This window comes from Onychomys torridus, chromosome 3 (assembly GCF_903995425.1).
Source record: "Onychomys torridus chromosome 3, mOncTor1.1, whole genome shotgun sequence".
Classification (NCBI taxonomy): domain Eukaryota; kingdom Metazoa; phylum Chordata; class Mammalia; order Rodentia; family Cricetidae; genus Onychomys; species Onychomys torridus.
Genome location: NC_050445.1, coordinates 136,444,464 through 136,463,264, shown reverse-complemented (window position 1 = coordinate 136,463,264; position 18,801 = coordinate 136,444,464). Strand labels below are relative to the sequence as shown.

General features: G+C 48.1%; 1 protein-coding gene across 6 annotated transcripts in view; it reads left to right on the top strand.

The window, feature by feature from the left end:
* Iqsec3 (IQ motif and Sec7 domain ArfGEF 3) overlaps positions 1–18,801 on the top strand; it is a 91,822-nt gene that overhangs the window by 11,233 nt on the left and 61,788 nt on the right. For 5 of the 6 annotated variants that reach the window (XR_004944484.1, XR_004944485.1, XR_004944483.1 and 2 more), the window contains exon 2: positions 17,936–18,019. Coding sequence is in view for 2 of the 6 variants with exons in the window: in XM_036181014.1 (XP_036036907.1) it covers positions 17,936–18,019 (84 nt within the window). In the remaining 4 variants the exon portion in view is untranslated. Of the gene's footprint in view, positions 1–17,935; positions 18,020–18,801 lie in introns of those variants that run through there. The other variant, XM_036181017.1, reaches the window with a different exon arrangement.

Genomic DNA, 18,801 nt, shown 5'->3' with positions numbered 1-18,801 from the left:
TCCCATCCCCATTGTGCCTTCCAGTCTACCTCACCCCTCGCTCTACACCCTCCCCGCTCACTCTTCAGACTGACTCCATCCTAGAACTTCCTGCTATGTTTGCATGACTTGGAGCTGACTCTGACTTGCTTCAGCCACACTCCACTACAGAACACTGAGCAAGCCTGAAAGCCAGAGGGCACGGGCACACAGCCTAGGCACGAGCAGGCCCCTCCTCAGCCTCTGTTCCAATGCCACACAGTCTGGGACCTGCTAAGTTTGGGCTGTGAGCCTGGGAACCCACTGACTTTGCCCGCCCTTGGCTGTAAACAAGAACCAATCAAGCCCACTGACGCGCCTGTTGCTCCTGCTAGCCTCGTCTATTTGTGCAAGGAGCTTTGCCTGGTCACCACCACCAATGCTTGAACTTTTCACACAGCCCTGTTGATTTGCATTTCATCAAATCTAATTATGTCCTTCTGTTTTTTAAATTTGTTCTTTGCAAATACATAAGCACAGTGATAGAGAAAAAAAAGTTAGGATGTATACGCAATATTTGATGGCGTATCTCCTCTCTCCCACAGCACTTTAGAATACAGCCACTTACCCCTCACCCTCCAGCACCAGTGTGAGCAATTGTTTTTTCAATCTTTCAACTGATTTTGTGGGTAAATCCAAGCACTCACGTGTGCATAGTTCTTTTTACATAGATTGTAGTAAATAGCTGCTGTTCCGCACTTAGATTTTCCCCCATGTTTGGTATCAAAAGAGCCGCCTTCTTAGCTGCTGAGCATGCTCGTGGCATGGGCATGAATCTAGGTTCCTCGGCACCTTCGGGTAGTTTTGGAAGGCAAGTTCTGGGCAGCCTGCCTCTGTGTAGTCATTTGAGGTATGCTTTCCTGGTAGCCAGAGGGTTGGGAGGCAGGCAGGCATTATTGAGGGGCTCTATTGAAATGCCCTCCAGTGCTATGAACATTGGTAAGTCACAGCTTAAGATCCAGGGAGAATGTTTCTCAGGTGAAAACTCTGGTTTAGCACATTTTTGTTCTCTGGGGCTCTTTGCTGTCAAGGTTGGGGAGGCTACGGCGTGAGATAATCTCCCAAGCAGGATGAAGACCACCTAAACCACCCCTAAACCATCTCTTCCTTCAGGAGGTCTTCCTGAGCTGAGCTAAGAAAGCAAATGAAGGTAGCTACCTTCTCTAGAAAGACATGTTTCCACAGTGTCTGTATTCATTCATTTCTCAAGGGCTTTGGGTCTCCAAAGCCCCAGTTACTACTCCGGACATGGGGATACAGAAGTGAGCAGAAAGCTCCCAGACCCTTCCAGGAAGCTCAGAGATCCCTCAAATAAAATGATGAAAACTCAGTGTGCCTGATGGGTTAGCTGCTCTAGAGAAAAGGCAAGTAGAGAAGAGGGCCTAGGTAGCAAGAAATGTGAGGTGTGAACAGGTGCTGGGAAGTCCCAACAAGCAAGGTAGTCTCTAAACAGAGACCTGGAGGAAAGGATTAGTTTCTGGGCTCCCTAGGGTACAGCCCAGAGCAAGGCAGCATGTTGGTTTCAGCTAGAGTTTAGGCACACAAGGAGCATAGCCTGAGGCAAAATCAGAGAGCTTGGTGGGTGTCTTAGTTTCTGATGCTGTGATAAAAAAAATACCCTGGCAACTGCAACTTAGGAGAGAAAGGGTTTATTTTAGCTCACAGTTCCAGGTTACAGTCCACAGTTGTGGGAAGTCCAGACAGCAAGAAGCAGCTCTTCACTTTCCACCCGCAGTCAAGAATCAGAGAGGAATGGATCAATGCATGCATACTTGTATAGTCCTACAGAGTTAAAAATCCTCTGCCTAGGGAATGGTGCCACCCAACAGTGGGTCTTCCCACCTTTAACTGAGGTGGGAAATCAAGATAATCCCTCACAAGCTGTTTTAGTCAGGTTTCTATTGTTGTGAAGAGACACCATGACCATGGTAACTCTTATGAAGGAAAGCATTCAATTTAGGGGCTCACACACAGTTTCAGCAGTTCAGTCCATTACCATCATGGCGGGGAGCATGGCAGCATGCAGGTAGACATGGTGCTGGAGCTGAGAGTCCTACATCTTGACTCAGAGGCAACAAGAAGTGAGGTCGATTGGCAGTCACACTGAGGGGAGCTTGAGCAAAAGAGACCTCAAAGCCCACCCCTGCAAGTGACACTTCCTCCAAGAAGGCCACCGAGCGGCACTCCTAACAGTACCATTCCCTTTGGGGGCCACTTTCTTTCAAACCACCACACAGGCCAATCTGATCTAGGAAATCCGTCCCTGAAACTCCCTTCCCAAGTGAACCTAGACTGTGTCAAGTTATCAAAACCAGTCATCAAAGTGGGGTGTAGTGAGGGAAGGTGGGAGGGTGCAGGGGTGTAGCCGATCTGGTAAGAGAGTCTCAACTGAGATTCGGGTCCACCAGGCAGTTTGGAAATGCATGGGGACATTCCAGAACTCAAAGTGGCTGGCAGACTTGCTGGAAGGTCTGTCTCTGCCAACCTCGAGTGGGCCAGGGCCCTGTGGGGCATCCTGCAGTGCCCAGTGCAGTCCACATAATGAAGAGCTCTCTTCCCGTCAGTACCAGTGTTTCTTGTCCAGAGGGAGGAGGGAGGAGGGAGGAGAATCATGGGCAACCTCGTTGTAGGCACTTAAGTGGAGTTACTTTCTGAATATGTGGCATTGGATCTTCCCCTTTCCTCAGAAACCTTAAGAAAGCAAACCTCACTTGGTCTGAAGAGACTGAAATCTCCTCAGAGCCCCGCAGAGCTATCTGTCTATGGCATTAATAACTCTCCTACCCTCTTATCCCAAACAGCATCGAAGCCTTACACACCCTTAAACCCAACCCTATAACATGTGTGTGTGTGTGTGTGTGTGTGTGTGTGTGTGTGTGTGAGTGAGAGAGAGAGAGAGAGAGAGAGAGAGAGAGAGAGAGAGAGAAGTTGGGGATGAGTTCAAGGGCTGAGCTAAAGTCCTGAGAAGGGCAGGTGTTGAAATTCAGACAGGTGAAGGCTGAGAGGCCCAGCAGACACTTACAGAGGGGATGTTCAGTAGGCCTCTAGGTGGGCTAGAAACAGAAACTTCAGATGGCTTTTAAATCTTTGAGACTGAAAGACACGGGTATGTAATGAGAAAGGGCGGGCATGGGTAAAGGGGACAAGGCAGAGCTCTGGCACACACCAGTGCTGGGAATTAAGGGTAGGAGCTGGGATGCAGTGGCCAAAGGTAGGTGATAAAAGCTTGGCACACCCAGGAATTGCAGCAGAGGCTGTCACTACTGTCATGTACAGGGCCTCACTGCTGGCATGCCCATGCCTCACTGCTGGCATGCCCAGGACCTCACTGTTGGCATGCCCACACCTCACTTCTGGCATGCCCATGTCTGGCAGGACAGGGAGGAACTACCCAATGCCTTCAGCAATATTTAAGCAATTATGATCTTGAAAGGGGAGAGTGATGGAAAGCATGATTAGGGTGGACTCGGGGGAGATGGGAAAGGGGCTTAAGAGAAAAAGTCAACCCAGTGTGTGGATCTGACTTCCTAGTTTAAATGAAGCAACTGGAAAAAGACATTTTTAAGGCAACTGGGGAAATTTACATGCAGACAAGGTATTAGCGGAGATTAGAGAATTATCGTTAATTTATGTAGGTGTGATAATGATACTGTTATTATATCTTTAAAAAGTTCTTACCTGTTAAAAATGCATGCTGAATAAAATGATATTATTTCTGGGGTTTGTTTAAAAAATATTCCACAAGAATACAGGGATGTAGATTAGCTGGCAGTGTTTTAAGTTTCCCCAGTGATAAATATAAAGGATAGAATGTAGAGATTGCATAAAGTGGCTGAAGGAATCTCTTTGATGAATTTTGGTGTGAAGAGTGGTAAAAACTGGGGTGACAACGGGTGGGGGGCCGTTCTTTACAATGGAGGAAAGCATGCTCCATTCAGCAGCAAGCCAGCCAGCTTCAGCTAGTGGTACTAGCCACCCACTACAGGAAAATCCTAACCTAAGCACCGCAAGGCAATCAGCAAAGATTCCCAGAGGAAAATAATTGTTTAATCACTGTAAGTGCACAGGAAATGTGAGCATGCACTTACCATGGGGTGGGCACTGTGTAAATGCCCTACAGACTTTCTCTCAATATGTCCTAGTAAAACATAATGAGTAGGCTCCATTCCACAACCCAAGCCACATGGGGGTGTTCTTCAGATTGAAACCCAGGCAGCAGCTCTGTGCTGTTCACAGCCTCTCTTCTCCCCTGCCTCCTGTGGATGACTGCAGTCACATGCATCCAAGTTTCCCAGAGAAGGTTTTACCAAATGCACCTGCCCGGGTGTCTTTCCTGGACATGGTCATGAGGGAGCCGTCATGAAAGTGGGGCAGCCGTCAGTGCTTCAGATGGAGCCCTCAGACTCTGATGCCCCTCTCTGCTTACAAACCAGTAGGCTAGCTCAGCCCAATGTGTTCTCTTGCCAGCACACACTCCAGCACTTCCTGCTGCACAGAACAAGGCTAGAAACCCAGTGCATTGCTGCATAGGCGAGGGGGAGTGCAGAGAGTGAGCAGAGGGTGTTTCTGCTGGGGATAGGCAATTGTATTTATGTTCCTCTGGGAGGAGTCGGGTCTCTAGATGTAGACTGTATCTGTTGAGCGCCACCTGCATGCCAGGCTTTGCTGCCATCGCTGGCACTGGGGACTCACCAGCAAATCAAAATCCCTGCCATTGTGTGTGTGTATGTGTGTGTGTGTGTGTGTGTGTGTGTGTGTGTACATGTGCACACACACACACATGCACATCTCCACACAGTGCACATTTCCACACAACAAGGAAATTTGTTAAGTAGCTGTCTAAGCTCATAAGGAAAGTAAAAGGGTGACTTAGAGGAGAGTTGTGACAGGCAAGACTCCCTGAGGAGATGACATTTGAGCAGAGAAAAATTAAAACCAGGAGAAAATAGGAGCCGAGCTTGGTTGCCAGCACTGGAATGCCTGGGCTTGAATCTGCACAAACACCTTTCTATAGGGAGAGAAGTCCATGCAAAGACCCCAGGCTGTAAAAAATTTTGTGTTCTAAGAAAACAAGAAGGGAAGGAGAGTAGGGAGACCGAGATCCGTGACAGCAAGGAAGGTGGGCAGAGCTGGGGCCAGAAAGGGCTTTCCAGAGGAGCTTGTGGGTCTAAGACTCATGGAAGTCAAGGGAGCAGAAGGATGACATCATCCACTAGCACATTAAGCAGCCCAAGGGCTAAAAGCCAGAGAGGCCACTCACTGCTATTCCATATTCAGTCTGGTCGTATTTAATTTCTGTTGTGCATGCCATTTACGGGCATTTATTGCCTCATTTATAGCCCTGGTGGGAACGCATCATTATCCCTATTCCACAGAGGTAGGATTTGATGGACAGAGAGATTAGGGTGACCTACTCAAGGCCATAGAGAAAAAAAAAAGGAGAGCCATCTTTTGGCTCTGCACACAAGCTGTAGCCTGTTAAATCCGGTGCAGCCATCCCCATCCTAGGCAAACGTCTCTCTTCCCCAGGCAAAGCCTAGTCTGAGACATAAACCAGTGTTCGGGGACAAAAAACTAGTGGCATCATACCCATGTGACAGTTGTCCGTGTTGTCACAGCTGTGAACTTGGCCATTGGCCTGCTCATTTCTGTCATGCCTGGCAGGACTAGCGAATGTCACCCAGATGTAGCCACAGGATGATGTTTTACAGGTCACCACAGAACTTTGACTTTGTCCATGGTCTGTATGGTTATGAGGTTTTATGCAATTGACAAAACATCGTTGGTCTGACCTGACTGTACATTCATACAGGTAACACGTGTGCACCTACAGTGCTGTATGTAAAAATGTATGCATGTGCGGCTGAGTGTCTAAGAATGAGTGTGTCTGTGGATATGCTTCTGTGTGCAAGATTGAGCATGCATAGGCTTGCAGGCTAGGAGTTTAGATAAGAACTCTGCATTTTTATGAGCACATTTTTATGTGTGTGTGAAGTTAGGAATGCATTTAAGGAATGTGAACATGGATGGGCTGGGCACCAAGAGCTGTGTGTGTGCTTGTATGTGTGGACATTTGTGTGCTTAAGCGGGTGTGCAAAGTGTGTTAGATGTTACGTGTTGACTGATTCATGAGAAGAAAGTAGGTATTCCATGAGCCTACAAGTTGGGTGTATAGCATGAGCAGAGTTAGTGCTTAGGGGTTGGTTAAAGCTATGAGGCAGGTACTAGCTGGTGAGGTCTGATGTTTTTGTCTAATTCTAAAGCTTTTGCTATGGAAGGCATAATCAAGGCTCTTACATTCACAGCCCAGAAGCCACTCACCTCCACCCCTACAGAGGCCTGGAGTAGAGAAATGGAGTATAAGGGACACCAGAGGCAATGTGAAGTAATACAAGAGACACAGCTGAAGTCTTAGCCATGGGTCCTCAGGAGGTCATCAGACCTCTCTTAACTTTGGTTTGCCATTGTCTGACTGACACCAATGCATAATTATAGTTAGTAACATGACATATTAACCAGGCTGTACTATTAAGTATATATTAGCCACAGAGCTCTTCTGAGGACATTCAGAAAGGACCGTGAGGCAGGAACACTGAGCAAATGCAGCCCTCATCATTGGCCAGACTTGCTCTATCACTCCTGGAGGCCCTGCATGGCCAGCAGCAGGGCCCAGGGGGAGGCAGCCTCTGGAGCTGGCATAGGCTCGATGGCCTTAATCTGCCCTATTGAGTTGTCTTTGCTAAACAGCCAGGCTCGAGTCCACCAAGGAATGAAGAGGTATCTTCTGAGGGAAGCTGGTGAGATGCAGTGAATCTCTGTAACTTGAATGGTGCTGCCCGCCTGGCACTGGGAGGCCACCCAGCCCCTGTCAAATCTAATGCGGCTCAGATTCAACCAGACTTTGAGCCAGACACTGGCTGGGCTTGCAAATGGAAGGAGAGAGTGCAGATGAGCTTTGGCCTTTGGGGGTCAGGGTGGGGGTGGCTAGAGGGGAGAAGGAAGAGGAGGAGAAGCCTTCTGGCCCATTCAGATTGCAAACTGACTTTCTGTTCTGAGTGAATGTCCCTAAAAACTTCCAGATGGGTGTGAAATGAGGGTTATAGTGAGGGGATATATGGAAAGAGATTGTATGCCTCGCACCTAGGGTGGCAGTGATGAATAGATCCATATGTCTATGGCACACACCGCCGCTTTCATTTGCATGTATGCGTGTGTTTTGTGTGCGTACACGCTCGATTTGCCCTTGCTTTCCAGCCCCTCGGGAAACAGGATTTATTTATGGATTCGGTGACAAGCAGCGGCTGTTCTATCATGTGCCAGGCCATGTCCTGTACTGGATGTAGGAATGAATTGGCCACGAGAGTGGCTCTGGAAAGCTCATTCTAGTGTAGGGAGCTGTGAGATGCATATAAACACCAGCGGCAATGCAGCAGGAAAAACTGGATGTGGCAGCCTGTTAATCACAGGAGAGCCACAGAGAGCTCAGAGGTGCGTGCTTCTAGTGTCTCCTTAACAGTTGAGCAACTCAGGCTGAAAGAGATCTGAGGATTTGCTTGCAAGTCCAAAGCTATTGCAGTAAGAAGACAAAATCTGAAGACAGGTCTCCCCAAATCTACAGCCGACTGCTGTTCTGGGATATAGTGATATTTTATTTGTATTGAAATGTGATTTTATTTGTATGTCAATAAAGTTGCCTTGAGGTCAGAGCAAGCCAGAGCAGAAGCCGAGCAGTAGTGGGGCACGCCCCTTAATCCCAGCATTTGGGAGGCAGAGCTAGGCGGATCTCTGTGTGTTCAAGGACACAGCCAGCATAGCAGACACACGCCTTTAATTTCAATACCAACCATAGAAGACCTGGAGGTCTGTACAAACGGCAATGACGAGGAGGTCATGTGGCTGGGTTACAACCAATGAGGGAGGAGAACAGAAAGTCTTTAAATAGACAGGACGCACAGAAGTAGGTCTCTTGCGGAGAGGAGGAACCGCAGAAGCAGTGAAGGGTAAGGTTTTCTGCTTTGGCTCTGACCTCGTGGTTTTTAACTCTGCAACTGGCTCTGTGTTTCTTATTTAACAAGCAGGATACATCTACACTGGGAACCATGCATGCCTTCTGCTATGGTTTGAGATGAGGCCTCTGTGAAATCTCTTTCCCTGTGAACAAGTGGCTCCCTCACAGCATCACATGGAGGTATTGGAATGACTGAAGGCACATAGCTACACTCATGCTGTGAAACTGGTGTCTTAATACCAAGCCCCAAACTTAGCATGCAGTGAAGTACTGACTTGACTAAAATATCTGCAACGTGCCCAGCGCTTGTTGGAGACAGTTCTCTTCTGCTCTCTGTAGCCTGCACTGGAGAGGCTTGCCAGGGGCCACAGCCTTAGCTTTAGGATGGTCATCAAATGGCTGGCAGATGAGGCTGCTTGGTGGTTGCTTTCTTCATGGGCCTCTCAATGGAGCAGCTGCTTGGACTTCCTCCCAGCATGGTGCTGGTTAGAGTTCACCTCTCTACCGTGGGAAGAAACCATGAACGGAGGATTCTCCTAGGAGTCTTTGACCACTGAGTCCTGCCAGGGCTGAGTCCACTGGGAACTGGAAAGTTCCCTCACGTGGGCAATGAAATACTTGGAACTCTTCCTGGGGAGGTACTGCTGAGAGTCTGAGGAAGACCCCAGAGTCCAGCAGGTGGCCAAGAGAGCAGAGTGGAAGGGGGCTCACTCAGCATTGACTCTTCTGGAAGCTGGATGAGGAAGGAAGAAGGAGTTGACTAGTAGAGAAATTGTGGGCTTATGATGGGAGATGTAAGCAAGCTTATGTGCCCCCAAAAAACAGCCTAGGGAACTAGCAACCTTGAAGGCCAGCAGGAGATGGAGGCAGGATGGGGGATAGAGGGAATAACCCCTGCTCCTCAAAGTCAAGTAGAGAAGGAAAAGGATGCCCTAAGTCAGACATATTAACAGCACCCCGTTGATTAAGCTAACATGTTCAAATGCTTTGCGTTTCAACTCACTCTTCCTCATATCTCTCTTTAAAGAAGTTCAGTTTTACTTCAGAATGGATGTAGTTTGTATGTCCCTGTCAAAATTCATGTTACAGCATGGTTCCCCATATATTTCAATATATAACATTTGAAAGTGGTATGACCTTTCATAGGTGGAACTTAATGGAAAGTGACTGGGTCCTGAGCTTTAAGGGAGTAATGCTGGTCTCAGAGCAATTGATTAATTCCCACAAGAGCTGATTAGGTCCCACGAGAGTGGCCTGTCGTAACTTAGCTTGTCCTCTCTCGGCTCTCTGTGCCTCATACCATGTGAGCTCTGTTATACACACACACACACACACACACACACACCTGCCATCTTGTGCCAGCTGCCATGTTTGGGTACCACCAGAAAGAGTTTCCCAGAGCCATACTGCTTAGACTGTCCAACTGCTAAAACAAAACAAAACAAAACAAAAAACCTGAGCCAAGAAAACCTTTTGTTTTTTATACATACAGCATCAGGAATTTTGTGGCAGTACCACAAAAAGAGACTAAGGTTCCTTCTACCATGAGGAAGCGGTGGTAAAGTTTGTACAGCAGCATTGGGAAGGTCTGATTTCCAAAGGCTTCCCGTAGGCCAGACGGGCTCCAGGTTCAGCAGCAACAATTGAGGACTTTGGGTTAGAGTGTTTTCCCAAGTTTAGGTGTTGAGGGAGTGGGGTTGGCTTTTGAGACAGAGTATTGCTCTGTCGCTCATCTGGCCAGGAACTCACTGTTTAGTCCAGGCTGGTCATGAACCCATGGCAATCCTCTTACCGAATCCACTAAAGCAATGGTTCTCAACCTGTGGGTCGCTACTCCTTTGGGAGTTAAGTATCAGATATCCTACATATCAGATATTTACATTAAGATTTGTAACAGTAGCAACAAAATAATTTTATGGTTGGAGGTCACCACATCATGAGGAACTGTATTAAAGGGCTGAAGCATTAGGAAGGTTGAGAACCAGCGCTGTGTTCAGATTACAGGTGTAAGCCTCCCAAGTTGCTTTTGTTTTTGTTTTAGTCCCAGGAAGGGAAATGTTTCCCCCCCAAACTAAGCCTAATAAGGAGCTCTAATGCATAAACAGAACATATCATACTTTTGTGAAGTGGAAGGTTTATGATCTTCTTTCCTCGCTCTTAACTTGGATGTCCCTGGAACAGCTGGTGGAGACCCACCAGTCTTTAGAGATCAAGAGGAAAACACTGGGTCACCACAGGACCAACCTCATCTTCGGGAGGACATCTGATAAGCTGTCGTGTGCTTTCAAGAAAGGTCTGGCCGAAGGGGACAGGCAGGTGCTTCCTCCCCAGGACTCTGTCACCCATCTTTCCTCTGGGGGCAGAGGTGGGGGAAGACCTGAGAAGGCTGGCCAAAGCAAAGTGAGAGAGCAGTGGGGGCTCCAGGTACAGCCGTCAGCCTCTGGCAGGCTCAGGCAGAGAGAGCCCCGAACCTGGCTGGGTGGTAACCATTCCTGGAGAATAACGCAACATTGTTTCCTGTGCCATGCGCAACAGCTCCAGAAACAGCTGTCATCACTGTCCATGCTGGGATCTTCCACAGCCTTCCGTGGAGCTGTACCTACCATGTCACACTGCACAGCCGAGCAGAGGACGTCTACACTGACTTGACAGCCAGCTGTGGCTGCCGACTTCCTGGGGCAGAGACTATTAGCTATAGTCATTAGTCTGCCCCTAAACAAGGCTTATCTTTCTCTCATGGTGATTTCCCATTCAGAGTCAAACCAAATCCTCACAACTCAGTGAAACAATTCAGAGACAGGAGCCTCACTTACCATGACCAGACCATCCCGGAATGGGCTGCAGGGCAGATAATTTTTTTTGCCATACATCCCAGGGACTCTCAGCCCTCAGGCTCAGCTCCCAAATTTCTCCCATTCAACTCTCCCACCCCTAGTTTCTTCGGTGTCCCATTTCCGGGCCCCTGCACTCCTCTGGCTCAGCAATGAACCATCTGGTCTCTGAAAATGCAATCTAACAGGAGGAAGCAGGAAAACACGGCATCTCATGCTGCAGCTGGGAAGGAGGTTAATGCTCAAGTGACCTGGGGTGGTGGGTGGAGGGGATTTAAAGATGAAATGGCTTAAAAGCCTTTGGGAAAAATAAGAAGCGAGAAGAGAGGAACACAGATTTGGTTTGTTTTTTGTTTTGTTTTGTTTTGTTTTTTCTCTTTTAAAACCAGTCCTATCGGGGTGTGATTATATACAATGAAATCCATTCAATCTAAGGGCATGGTCTGATGTGCTCAGAGAGACGTCTGAAGTTGTATAACTACTGTCATTAGCAAGATGTAGAGCGTTTCCATAGCCCCAGATGACCGGTGTTTCCTCCGTGTCAGTCCTTTCTCTCCCATGTGACTGACACAGACCCTCTTTCTGTCTCTACCTTTTCTAGACTGGCCTTGGTTTACTGGTACACCCTGGAAATCCATCCATGTTGGGGCATGTGGAATGGTCCCTCTTTGAAGAGAACATATCCCACCATATAGATACGTTACAATTTGCCTGTCCCTTTAGCAGATGAATGGGTATTTAAACTGTTCCTTTTTGTCCTACTATGAATATTCACTGCTATGAATAGCTTTGTGTCCCTATGTATTTTTATCTAAGGTAAATACAGTTGCAGGGACATATGCCAAGAGTCTGTATAACAGTAAGCCAGACTGCCATTTTGTCTTCCCACTGGAAATGTGAGAGAGAGTTCCAGGAGCTGTGCAACCATGTCCACACTTGGCGTTGTGGTCAGGAATGAAAGACCCACTTACATGGTCTTCCCCTCATGATGTGTCTTCCTACTTACTGTTGCACTTATTCCTATGAAAAGCCCTCAAATGCCCAGATGTTGCTGCTGACCTGGTGGAACTGTTGAGAACATGGAGGCCTTAAAAGATAAGTGAGTGACTCACATGAGAACATGGAGATTGGGATTCATGTGTAGGAACTTATGGTGCCCTGAAGCTGTCCCACAAGCCAACCTGGGATAGAATGGTGGCAAGACCTCTGTGGATAGATGGACTATACTCAGAGACCCAGACCTTTCACACGGGCAGGCTGTAATGGTCTGTCCTAGAACAGCCTTGGGCTGGTACCACTCTAGAAGCCCAAGGTCCTTCTTCCTGCTTCTTGGGTTCCTTCACATCCTCTAGAACACAGTTCCTCCTGGTGGACACAGTTCTCAGGAAGGGTGGGAAGAGAGGAAGGGAGAGAGAGAGAGAGAGAGAAAGAGAGAGGACTTGGAGATTAGGGAACCAGGCACAGACCCTTGGACACCTGAGTGGAAGATATCACATGAGGCTGTGACTGTCAAGCGTATGTGCTCATCGTGGCTCCCTTCCCAGCTTCAACCATACTGGAGTTTCAGCCTTTGCCCATGTACTGGGAGCCAGCTCTGTACCAGCCACTGATCTCACTTTCCCAAAAGCCTTATAAAAAAGGGCCAGGACCACAACCCCTGAACCAGCCTGCTCAGCTCTGTTGTACCTTAGCTACAGCCAGCCTTGTGACTGCAGTGACTTCTTTCCCTGCTGCACTGACCAAATACTGGCAGAAACTATTTATGAAAGAAAACATTTATTTTGACTTGTGGCTTCAGTGGAGGAGGGACCAGTCCATTGTTCCAGTGGAAGGGGGTAGCCGGAAGAACAGCTCAGTTGGCGTCCATCACTGGGAGTGTGTGGTAGAGTTCCTCACATGGCAGCCAGGCCAGGAAGCAGGAAGCAAGGAGCTCTGGTTAGAACCAGAACTGAGTAGGATCTTCATAGGCTTGCCTGGTGTGACGTCTCTCCACCTGCTGGACGCCATGTCCAACGGGTCTACAGACTTCCAAAGCAATGGCCGAGCTGGGAACCAAGTGATCAAGCTCATGGCCCTCGGGTGGAGACATTTTTACATTTGCACTGTGACAATACAATCGGGCAAGTCACTGACCTCCTTTCTTTCCTGTACTAAAAGGGGCTGACAATGCACCACATGAAGAGTTGCCATCAGGTGGGAGGCCAACACATGTGTGAACTTGATACATCACTGGCAGTTCATCTATACAAGGCACCTCAGTTCCCTCTTCTATTGAGTGAGGAGGAAGTTGTGTTGGGGTTTTGTAAAAATAAATAATAGTATTATAAAATGCTTATAAGCACATACAATAAGCAATATAAAATGATAAAGCACAATTAATATTTTCCTTCACATTTTATCATGATTTAACTATCACCTGTCACGTACTTATCTATCATTTACCATCTATCCTGGTCACCCACAAACCTTATACTTCATCTACACTTTCCCAGTTTTTCCGCTGATATCACTTTTGGGGTCTAGGACCTGTGCTCCTTATACATCACATGTTGTTATGGTGTCTCCTCAGTGTCCTTTGGCTGTGTCAAATTCCATCTCCTGCGGTTTTTATGCTCTCATAAGTTTGGGGAATATTAGTAGAGTACTTAATTTAGAACCTCGGTTGTTTTCTGTGTTCCCCATGATCACTCTGTGGCTGTGAGAATAACCTCTCCCATCACAGATTCCTTTTCATCTTCAGTAAGAATGAGTTCTTTGACTCCCTCTTTAACACTCCCCTTCAGAGTAGAGAGAAGGGCAATTTGTAAGACTGCAGGTAACATTCAGTCCACAGAATCAGGCTTGCCCAGATCAGGGCACTTGGAACATGACTTTGGGCAGCAGGGCAGGAGATCAGAACCTGCAACTCAGTGTGGACTAACATCTCAAGGAAAGATAAAGAAGAAAGCTTTGGGTGCAGCTGGGGAGACCCCAGGGCAGGAAGTGTATGGCGGGGCAGCCAGAGAAGGGCTGGCAGCCTCAGCCACTGAAGTTGTGTTCAGGAAGCTCTACACAGACTGAACCCCAGAAGCACTGCCAACCAGCCACACCTGGAGAGCAGAAGGGCTCCAGACACTATGTGTGTATCACCCATGGCATGTGTCAATGCAGCTGGGAAACCAAGGGTCTGGGGGAGCCTGAGGGCCTGTCTCCCATGACTGGACAGTGGAGCAGCTCACAGCCTGCCTCACAAACACAGACTGTCCCCTCAGGACCTCTGTGTCAGCTGGTAACCATAGCTTGCTGGGTTCTCATTCCTGAAATGCCATCGCCTGCCTGGGCAACAGGCTGCTTGTCTGTCTGTGAGCTTGATGGCCTTGCCAGGAACTCAGCCTGCTGTGGACATGGGAGTGACTGATGGACTGTAACCAGAAGTATAGGCAAAGCTTTGCCGGCACCTGAGTTTTATATATATATATATCCACTACCATCCACCACCCACCACCTACCTCTGTGCCCACCACAATGTTGAGGTTCTGAGCCCCTTTGCTTCTTGCCAAAGTCCTTCCTTTGACTCCCTTTTCCAAGCCAGGGTGTTCTTTATGTCATCACAATGTCTTTTGGTTCCAGATAGTACTCTAAGTTTTCTGATTTGCCCCAGGAAGCTAGAGCAGGGGGAGGAAGTAGAGGAAGCTGGAAGATGGATCACAGGACAATTCAAGGCACATTGTGTCTCTATTCTGGGCCTCAGTTCTCATGGGTAACACAAGTGGTTAGAGGCAGACATTGATTGTTCCTCCTTCTACTCCACCCCTCTCTCTCTGTAGGCAGGCATGTGTTCACATGTGTGTGTACACAAGCATGTACAAGTCAGAAGTTAACACTGGGTATCTTTCGCCATGGATTTCCATTGTTTTGAAGCAGGTTCCTGATTGAACCTTGACTGGGTGGCCAGTGAGTTGCCAGGGATCCTCCTGTTTCTGTACCCCACTGCTGGGATTACAGCTTGTTGTTGTTGTTGTTTTGGTTTGGTTTTTGAGACAAGGTTTCTCTGTACAATAGTCCTGGCTGTCCTGAAACATGCTTTGTTGACCAGGCTGGCCTCAAACTCACAGTGATCCACCTGCCTCTGACAAGTGCTGGGATTAAAGGCATGTGCCACCACGGCCCAGCTGTGGGTTACAGCTTTTACAGAGTGATGGGAGGGCACCTAAACTCAGGTCCTCGAGTTTGGGTGACGAGCACCTAACTGATGAACCACCATCCCAGCCCCTGTTATTTTCTCGGTTGCCCTTTTATTCATTCTTTGCTCATAGTAGACCTTAAACCCATGCTCTGGTACATTCTAAGCCTTCATTCTCTTGTTAAGCTATGCCCTCAACCCTTGACCTTTTACAGTGTCATATAGTTGAATTCTTAATCTATAATCATAAGTTATAACTAACTTATAATTGATAATCTTTTACATTAGCAGTTTCAATATGAAAACTCTATGTGATTCTTGAAATGACATCAGGATTGTGCTGTTTTCTGACACTCTCTATTCTCCTCCTAGTATACATTCATTTTTAATGTATTTACAGTAACAGATACCATAAACACAATTTTATATTTGACTTCTTTGGTTACGGTCACACCAAGCACTGTTTTCCCTCCTCTATTTCTGACCTCTTTTCCCCCAGCTTCATCTGCTGCAGCCAAAGTTAACAGCTTGGTTTGCACTCATAAAACAGGAAGTGCACACATGCAGAATTCACATTTGGGGGATGTCCTAGTTTGCATTCTAGTGCTGAGCCAAAGCAACTTGAGAAAGAAAGGGATTGTTTGGCTTACACTTCCACATCACAGTCCATCATTGAGGGAAGTCGGGATAGGAACTCAAAAAGGAACCTGCAGGCAGGAACTTAAACAGAGACTGTGGAGGAGCAGAGAAGGCTGCTTCCTAGCTTGCTTCTCATGGCTTGCTCAGCTTGCTCTTTTATACAGCCCAAGACCACCTGCTCAGGAACGGCATTGCCCACAAGTCACCTAGGCCCTCCCTCATCAATGATTAATCAATAAATGCCCCACAGACTTCCCCACAGGTCAGTCAAATGCAAGCATTTTCTCAGTTGAGGTTCCCTCTTCCCAGATGACCCTGGATTGTGTCCAGTTGACAAAAACTAACGAGTTCACAGGAGGAAGTCCCTGTTTCTTACTAAGTCGGGATTGTATGCTATACTTTCCATTGCACCAGATATTCGCATTTAGCCATAAGTGTGGACCTCCATCTACAGACCAAGAGATAAAGGGCTGGTTCTTTTGGACAAGCAGTGTAATTACAAGGTATACATGAAGGTCTCAAGTCTTCTCCATTCCTTGCTTCCTGGGGACTCTAGCTCTTCTTTCTTCCCGAAAAGCAATGCTCCCTTAAACATTTGGAATAAAAACCTTTCTGAGAAACACTTGCATCCCGGCAAGTATAAAATCACAGAAGTTGTATTTCTGGATGGGAAGGTATGTCCTTTCTAGTTCCCCCAGGCAGCTATAAGAATCCATACCTACTCAGGCAGAACTAAGAGCATACACTCCACCCCCTTCCATCTCCCACAGCTTCAATAACACCAGGAGTTAGTGATCTTGTTAGTGTTTGCCCATCTAATGGATGAGCTATGGTACCTCTGTGCCACCTTAATTTGCATTTTCTTGGCTACAAGCTATGTGAAACATCTCTTCACTATCTATTGGCTCCTTAGATTTTTCTCTTCTATCATGACTATTTCCACATTTTTCTCTCATAGATTTGTCTTTTCATTGAGAGTGTATTGGAGCTCAATGTAAGAAGGATATCAATTGACAGATTAGCTGAGAAAAGCAGCCTGGAGCATGGGAGGTTTATCTTGGCTTCAAGTTTTAGAGCTCACAGTCCAGTATGGCAGGGAGGACATGGTGGCTGCAGCAGCTTAGACCAATGGTGGTGGTAGTGTAAAAAGTATGGCTTTATTCACATGCTGCAAGCTCAGGAAGCTAAGATGGGACCAGAAAGAGCTCCCAGGTACCCACCTCTATCAGCCATGCCTGGGAGGTCTGTTCAGTGGGACAGAGTTTCAGCTCCCCAGTGACATTACTATTCCCCCTCTGTTGATCTACCAAATGTGCTCCAAGGAAAGCTCTGGTTTGGACAAGGTACTGTGGGCCTAAAGGAAGTCCAAAACCGTCCTTCTGATGAACCAGGATCCTCCAGATCTGACATTCTCTGACTTAAGAAGGGAGAGTTGAAAATAGGGCAGGGACCTTCACCCTGCAGTAAGTATAGTATTAGCTCCAACTTGGCTCTATACAGGTATCAGAATCACAGTGTGTTAGCCGGGAAGGGACCTTGGCAGCCTGGAGTTTATAAAGAGCTCTGGTGCTTGAACCCCTGCCAGAGCACATGACTCAGAGTCCCTAGGCGAGGTGGCTCTAACAGACAGCTAGGGTTGAGAGCCGCCTCTCCAGTTCAACCCCCTCAGGGAAGTCAAGTCGTCTCACCAGAGCAAATAGATGAAGGCCCGCTGGATCCAGCTGGCCGTCGGGAGTTCCAGCTAGAACCCATACTTGCACTTCCTCATCTCCATCAGACATCTTGGTGACATCCCTGTACTTCCAGGAGGCAACCCGGAAGGCTGTGTGAATGCTCTGAGGCTTTGCATGTTAGGGGCTTTACAGAGGCTGAGCCCTCATGACACTGGTGTCTAGACCTTGTTCTGCCTCACAGGACTTCTAAGGAACAGGGCCATAAAGAACTAACTAGGATAAAAGGCAGCTCCATGAACAGAGAATCGCAAGTAAGAACCGCCTGCAGGGACGCACAGTGCGGTACAAGAGTGGGAAACCTGGGGAACTGTGCTCGGGGCCAGTGTTTCAGTTGTCCCATGAGTGATGGAGAAGGCCTGGATGGATGGAAAATGTGTTGCACACACTCCTCCAGAGCAGCGCTTGGTCGCCCGGGCAGCACACTGGGGGTTCCAGGCAGAGAAAGGGAAGCCAGGTTTCGGGGGGCGGGGGTGAGATGCTGAGGGGTCTAAAACCTGGCGCAGCCTGCCTTACGTTCTGACCTTCTCCCTGTCTCTGTCTGCAGGAATGAAACTGTGCTGCACCAGTTCTGCTGCCCTGCTGCTGACACCGAGCAGAAGCCTGCCTGCTCTGACCTGGCTTCCCAAAGGTGCGAACCGGCCCCGCCGCCCTCCCCTGCCGCCCTCCTTCCTCTCTGAGCCCAGCATCCCACGCGAGCTGCTTCCGTCTCCCGCTAGTCTTGTGTGGTCTGTTTGCTTTTCTCTGCTTCCCATTCTCCCCTTCCTCTCTCCTTCCTCTGGTCCTCCGTGAGCGATTCCCACTTTTCAAGGTCATTATACCTCATTGCTTTGATCCCAGCCATGTTATGATCAGCTTGTGTAAATTGTGGATTTGGCAAAGAAGAGAGATGAATTTGGCTTTATGTTTTATGTGTACTCCTTGTGGCAGGGTGGCGGGACTCATGGCGCTTCAACCCATGCACTCTGCCTGGCCTGCCTTTGGCAGACTCAGTTTTCCTTCCAAAAAGGGGCCAAGGAGACTGGCTTTCATTGTAAGGATTTCTCGGCCCTCACTGAGCTGACAACCCGGAGAGAAGGGCAGTGGGGACACAGCAGGGCTTGGTGTCGCGGCCATCCTGCGCTGTCCCCATTCTGTCTAGGCCAATCACACTCCCTCTTACCTCCTGTGGCCTTTCCTTGTGGTCCTCGTGGTCGCCATGCTTTCACCACGCCCCCATGCTTTCACCACGCCCCCTCTGTGCCCCACCTCCCCTTGCCTTGTGCTTTTTTTAATCCTCCTCATTCACATCACTGTCACCGCCCGCCCTCTGCCTCTGCTCTTCTCTCAGTCACTGCTGATTTCTCTCCTCACATTTCTCTTTGAAGCACATCACTTGTATTCTGGCCCCATCTCGAATCTCCAGACAGAGGA